Here is a 6,976-nt window from a genome sequence, read left to right on the forward strand (position 1 = left end):
TGTCCCTTTCCCCCTCCCATCCCCACATGATTCCCAAGGGAAACAGGACAAAACAAAGGCGGACTCAGAGTAAACTTGGGAAAGCCATCCAGCTGTGGTTGCCCTTGGTATCTGTTTACTGAAAAAATCCAAAACAAATATTCTGACACCTCCACTCACTTAAACTTCCTGTGAATCTGTTATTGGCTGTCTCCATGGATACTCCCGTTTGAACCCTACCACCTACACAAATCATGACAGTGTGTGGACCCCAGGTTGAGTGCACCATCTCTCTCTATCCCTCAGGACCCCTTGGCACTTAGCCCCCTGTCCACAACATCCAGGCCACATGGCCAAGGGTATCCTACCCTGCCAGGCCCCCAAATGCACTAGTCCAGGTCCATTCACTTGCCTCCAGCCAATTTCCACCTTCTATAAAATTCTTGGGTCACTCTTCCACTTCAAACTCAATGCCCAAGGAGCACACCCCACAAGCCAGCCAGGAATTGAAGCCCTCTTTTCTGTTCCTACTTGCGCTGCTCCAGACTTCCAATGTCTGCATCTGGAGGAAAAGAATAAGACTTAATTCTCTCCAGTTACAGCAGGTAGCTCAGAGAAACAAAACTTACATGTTGGGCTACAAATCCTTGGCAAGACTTTACCTGAGTAACCCCTGGTCCTTCCACCACCCCACCCAGTACACCTCAAATCCCTGCCAGACAGGGCTGTTTACACAAAAGAGAGCCCTCGGAGGCAATTCAAGAGTCTGGACACGTGGGAGAGTCAGCCATGCATCATCCACCACGACACTCTAAAGGGAAGCGGGGAAGACTGGAGGGAGTCCTCTGCCAGGTTCACGTCCTAAACAGTCAAAACCCAGACAATCACATGGCACGCTCCGTGCCCTGTGGCCACTGGGACGTGGCCAAGAGGAGGAAAGGGCATTCTTCCTCAGCTCCCCTGCACATGGTGTAGACGATGCTGGCAGACAGAAGTCCACAGGATCCTTAGCTTCTCTGATAAATCTGTGGTGACCCATTTCCCCAAAGGAAAAAGAGGAAATGTAAAATGTTTTCCCCCAAGCTGAGCACCGGGGGAGGTGATGTTAAACACTGGGCATTTCAGGCAGTCTGGCACTGCCAGGGTTCAGGCTGCCGTAACATCCAGAGAGACAGGGACCCAGGTGGAAGGCAGCAAAATCAGGGGAGGCCCCTAGGTCAAGGCTGTGGGGGGTTACTCAATCATTCCTGAGCCCTTTCACACGTACACACACACACACACACACACACACACAGCAGCAGCACGAACACACATGCCTCAGGGAGTCAGACTTCCAAAGCCAGAAAGTAGGTGGGGCTGAGCCATGAGTTAATCTACTTCCTGCCCATTTCTGGTATAAAGGCAGGCAACTGCCTCCCTAACAGCACAGCTGTGTTTGGCTGCAGCGCTAAAGGCACTGTCAAGAGAGACACACCCCTCTCCAGCAGCAACAGAATCACCATAATCTGCAGCAGCAGCTGGACAAACCGCCATTCACAAGGCACTTTGAGAACTTCAGGTAAGAGAAAATCAAACTCTCTCCATCTTTTCCCTTGGGTTAAGGTAGGGAAGGTCCCTGCACAGAATTTCCCCATCCAAGATCCCCACTTTGCCTCTGTTCATCCCCTCCCCAAGACCTGCAGCCATAACTTGCCCTCTCTATAGCAGTGATTGCAGAATCTGAACCCATCACAGTTTCCTTTTTTTAAAAATTATTATTAACCATTTTAAAAATTCATCTTAGAGCAAGGAAGAACAGAGGAGAGAGAGAGAGAGAGAGAGAGAGAGAGAGAGAGAGAGAGAGAGAGAGAGAGAGAGAGAGAGAGAGAGAAAGATGAGAAAGAAACATCAATTAGTTGCCTCTTGCAATCACCCATACCAGAAATTGAACCTGAAACCTGTGTATGTGCCCTGACGGGAAATTGAGTCCACCACCTTTTGGTATACGGGATAACAGAGCCTCACTGACCAGGGCCACATCATGGTTTCTTAATGAATCTTGTCCTTGTGTTCATTTAGCGCCTGTCAACCACAAACATGGGAAGCACAGCCCATGGCTGGGATGTCATCTCCCCTCCCCATTCACCATTCTTCTAGAACCAGCTCTCATCAGCTTCTTTCCCACTTGCTCTAGGATGAAAGCGTCTCTGGTCTTTGCCTGCCTAGCTCTGGGCCTGGCCTCCATCCTTGGTGAAGGATCTGCCTCAGACCATCGCCAGCTTCAGGCGGCCCATAAGGTCACAGATTTTGGAGTGAAGGTGTTTCAGCAGGTGGCCCAGGCCTCCAAGGACCGTAATGTGCTTTTCTCACCCTATGGCGTGGCCTCAGTCCTCGCCATGCTGCAGCTAACAACCAGAGGAGAAACCAGGCAGCAGATACAAGCAGCAATGCAATTCGATATTGAAGGTGAGAGATGGGGAAAGTAGGGGGGAGGCACTCATGCAGATTTTTGAGAAAAAGAGGGAGAAGCAAAAGAGATTAAGATTTGGAATGAACGCTCCCTCTAGAGAAACCTAGGGGAGCAGAGAGCCCCATCCATGAGGGAGGGTTGGCCCAGCTGGGATCCCTTGGTTGAACGTGAGCCTGATGTGTCTTTCCTTCCTCCGGCACAGAGAAGGGCATGGCCCCTGCCCTTCGTCAGCTGTATAAGGAGCTCATGGGGCCATGGAACAAGGATGAGATCAGCATCGCCGATGCCATCTTCGTCCAGCGGGATCTGAAGCTGGTTCAAGGTTTCATGCCTCACTTCTTCAGGCTGTTCCGCACCACAGTCAAGCAGGTGGACTTTTCAGAGATTGAGAGAGCCAGGTTCATCGTCAATGACTGGGTGAAGAGACACACAAAAGGTGAGCAGGCAAGAAAAGGAAGCAGAGTCCACAGGCCTGCCAAGAAAGGGGTTTTGGAAACAAATCCCAAATATACCAACCTTTCCCTTTCAGCATTCTTTTCTCTGTAGGCAGAAGGTCAAGTGATTTAAGAATCAGTGTCATAGTTGTCATAATTAGGTCTTCTCATGAACCAACTCAAAAGGCAGCCCTAAAAAGTGCTGTACAACTTTGTCAGAATGGTAATAACCATGATAAGGAGCACACACATCCCTTCAAGGGAGCAAAATAAGGGAAGACCTAAGTTTCCAGGTCTGATCCTAGACAAGATCCCAGGCTCAAGAAAGTGTGCAAAGGCTTTCTGAGATCCTTAGGAAGATGAAACAGGTTGAAAACAGCTAGACTGGTTTATCTAAACCCCCACACTATCTTGTGACTGGATCACTTCAATAGACACACATCCATTTGAAGCCTGTGAATTGAAGAGAACTTATCTAAGATGATTAAGAAAATATCTAGCTCCTGATCACCTGCTTTTCCCATAGGCATGATTAGTGACTTACTTGGTGAAGGGGCCGTGGACAGCCTGACACGCCTGGTACTAGTGAATGCCCTGTACTTCAATGGCCACTGGAAGACACCATTCCCAGAGTTGGGCACCCACCACCGCCTCTTCCACAAGTCCGATGGCAGCACTGTCTCGGTGCCCATGATGTCTCAGAACAGCAAGTTCAACTACAGTAAGTGCAAGACTCCCTTCCCCAAACCCTATACCTACTGGACCCCATCCCTAGGTATTCCCCTCTTAGGGATGAGAAACCCTAGAATATACCTCAGCTTTAACAAACACTTCCCAAATAGGAGACACTAGGATCAGAAAGTAGCTTTATCTTATGCAGCAGAAAGTAGCTTTATCTTATGCAAGATGAAGCTGAAATCCACCAGTTCCCTCAGGCCCACATCTGGCCACTTGACCCCATCTCACATCCTCATATGGTCCACAAATCCTGCTTGGGGAAGGGCTACATAGAAGTTGAGATTCAGGAGAAGAGGACTGGAATGAATTAGTAACTGGGTATGGGGAAGCAGAAGTGAATATAAAGAAAGTCAGAAAGAGACAGAGAAACTGAATTGGCAGGAAATAAGGGAAATGGAAATGAAAACAGTGAATGGGGGAGCTGTGGGTGTGGGAGCCTCAAAAGCCAGAAGGGAAAGTTGGCTTCCAAAAGAATGGAGAGGATAGGAGAACTGGTTGAAAATCTAGTGCTGTGTTAGAATCAACAAGAGCTGGAATCATTTTCAAAGTGCCATCTTGGTGTCTTCACAGCTGAGTTTTCCACCCCTGATGGCCATTACTACGACATCTTGGAATTGCCCTACCATGGGGACACTCTCAGCATGTTCATTGCTGCTCCCTACGAAAAAAAGGTGCCTCTCTCAGCCCTCACCAACATTCTGGATGCCCAGCTCATCAGCCAGTGGAAAGGAAATATGACCCGTCTGCCCCGCCTCCTGATTCTGCCCAAGTAAGCCACCCCTGGCTCTAGCCACATTTGCCATTGCCCTAATCCCCTCATCTCCTGCCTCTCCTCTCTCCTGGAAACACAGCCCCGTGTGGAGTTTCCCAAATGTGATGTTTGCAGGGCAGGGACATGTGTGGGAGGCTGATGGGAAACTGCCTGGGTTTGATTAAGATTCCTCTCATCATCCCTCCTCCCATTTCTGCTAGAGGGCAAGGAGGGGCTTTCTAGACTATGCCACCGCATTTGCCTCCCTCAGAATATCCAACAAAAGCCAGCCAAAGGAAGAGCCAGAGAGATACTAGAGGTCAGAGGCTAAATCTGCCTTCACCTTTTTATGAATGCCCCTCACTCCCACCCCATCTTCTCAAGTCAACCTCCAAAAATGGGAACAAAAGGAATCACTTCTGCAGATGGAGCAACTGGAATTATAGTGTCTAACAGATTTTCTAAGTCCTTCTGCAGAAGCAGAGTGGAGAAGGCTGGGGCTGGATAATTCCAGAATTGTAGGAAAGCCTCCCACCATGCTTACCCCAATTTAGTTGGTTAGTTCTCTCTCTCTCTCTCTCTCTCTCTCTCTCTCTCTCTCTCCCTCCCTCTCCCTCTCTCTCTCCCCCTCCTTCCCACCCAAGAATGGAAGTAATTAGTTGTGCTCTGATGGGGAGCAGAGAACAGCCTAAAGCCTCGCTGCTTGAGTCTTCTTCAGGTTAGCTCTCAGAAACACAATCTACAGACCAGAGTTTTCCCTAAGACAGAATCAACTCCTGTCTTATTTGGGAAAAGTAATTAGTCATAAGAATGTTCATTAATATTTGACCTGTAGCAAGCAGAGACCTTGAAATAACAAGCCTCCCTCTTCTACTTTCACATCAGTCCCAATGCCAGGGTGATGCCTGGGAGGGACTGGGAGAGGTGGCCGGAGACAGCCTGAGTTTGAGCTGTTTTCTGCTCCTGCCTGTAGGTTCTCCCTGGAGAGTGAAGTTGACCTCAGGAGGCCCTTGGAGAACTTGGGGATGACCAACATCTTTAATCCAAGTCAGGCAGACTTCTCCACTTTTTCAGGTAAGAGATTTTCCTTTCATTTCTTATCTTGGAGGGCTGTGTGGCCCCTTAGAAGATAAAGGAGCTGTTCCCGGAAAACCGATCTGATCTACTCTTGTATCCACTCCTGTTTCAGATCAAGAGCCTCTTTATGTATCGCAGGCCCTGCAAAAAGTGAAGATCAAGGTGAATGAGAGAGGCACGGAGGCATCCTCCTCTACAGGTGAGTCAGGCTCAGGTGAGGCCTGGCAAGTCTTGGCCCAAGGCTTACAGGAGGGGTCCCTCAGGCACCTACACCTGGAATGAACTCCCTCTGTCCTGCGTCACCAGGCCTCTCAGAGCAGCACTTCCTGTGCGGGGGATACTGTCCTTTCCTCCTTGGTGTTTCTCAGCCAAGAAAATGGGCCTGCTTTCCCTGACTCCAGCAGCTCATGAGGGCCTCTGAATGTGAAAAACCTCCCAGAGGAAAGTCTGGGTTGTTCTCACAGTGGCTAGTTAACTTAAGGAATTAATATGCCCTAAAGGGGTTTAGATAAATGTCTGTTTGAAGGAGAGCAGTTGATGGATCTCTACCAAGCTCCTGAAAGAAACCAGGCCTCAGGAGACTTCCCTAAACTTTCAAGGTTCGGGTCCAGGAACCGTCCCTTGGTTCTAAGATATTGTCCCTTCTCTTCCAGCCATTGTCGTCTCAGCCCGAATGGCCCCTGAGGAAATCATCATGGACAGACCCTTCCTCTTTGTGGTGCGGCACAACCCCACAGGTGAGCCGAGGCCGCAGTGCTCCCCGTTTCAGGCACTGGTCCTGACAAGCGTAGACACCCTCTTACCCGGGAACTCTAGGCAAAAAATCCATAACTCTGCTCCTCCTCCCTCCTCAAAGACAGTGCTCTCCCATAGATGGAGTGCTGTGCCAGGACCCGTCCTAGCTTAGTCACTAAAGCAGCTGTGACTCCAGACGTCTCACTCATCTTAGTTCACCCCTAACTTCACGCTTGGGGAGCTCTGCCATCCCTTCCCATTCTCATTTCCCACGATTCTTCCATCCTCAGGAACAGTCCTTTTCATGGGCCAAGTGATGGAACCCTGACCATGAAAAAAAGAAGTTCTCAACTGGGACAGAACTGGAGATGTATCAGAGAAGAAGAAACTGCGAAGAAAAGAACTTTTTAATTAATCTTTCTGGACAGAGAGAAGATACTCGCTTTTTTTTTTTTTTTTTTTTTTTTTTTTTAATGGTAAATCTGCCTTTTAGACCTCAGCCTCTCCAAAGGAGAGAAAGGAGACCTTTCAAGAAAACTCCCCAGTGGAGACCCTGGCAGGGACCTCGGAAGCACTGCTCCCTGAAGTTCTCCAAATCCGACTGTAAAACTCGCAGAGTCATGTGTGCAGCTGCTCCTGCCCATCACTCTGCCTTTTGGGGTCTTCAGATCTGGATCGCCTGAGGCCCCGCAAGGCTTACAGGAGAAACTGTGTTCCAGTCACGTTGCCCTCACTCTTGCACTGTCTGCCACTGCTGTGGAGGCTGGCATTGGGCCAGAAACCAATGGAAGAAACACCTTTTCATTGCAAGAT

At 49.2% G+C, this 6,976-nt stretch overlaps 1 protein-coding gene across 1 annotated transcript; it reads left to right on the forward strand.

The window, feature by feature from the left end:
- Window positions 1–1,396: 1,396 nt before the first annotated feature.
- On the forward strand, window positions 1,397–6,660 carry SERPINE1 (serpin family E member 1). The gene is made up of 9 exons (XM_084881563.1): window positions 1,397–1,537; window positions 2,153–2,424; window positions 2,631–2,864; window positions 3,389–3,583; window positions 4,171–4,369; window positions 5,325–5,425; window positions 5,541–5,627; window positions 6,082–6,165; window positions 6,454–6,660. Exons 2-9 carry the CDS (start codon window positions 2,154–2,156, stop codon window positions 6,489–6,491), a joined length of 1,209 nt encoding a protein of 402 aa, XP_084737689.1. The 5' UTR covers window positions 1,397–1,537; window position 2,153; the 3' UTR covers window positions 6,492–6,660.
- Window positions 6,661–6,976: the final 316 nt, after the last annotated feature.

This window comes from Pipistrellus hanaki, assembly GCF_964339955.1.
Source record: "Pipistrellus hanaki genome assembly, chromosome: 4".
Classification (NCBI taxonomy): Eukaryota; Metazoa; Chordata; class Mammalia; order Chiroptera; family Vespertilionidae; genus Pipistrellus; species Pipistrellus hanaki.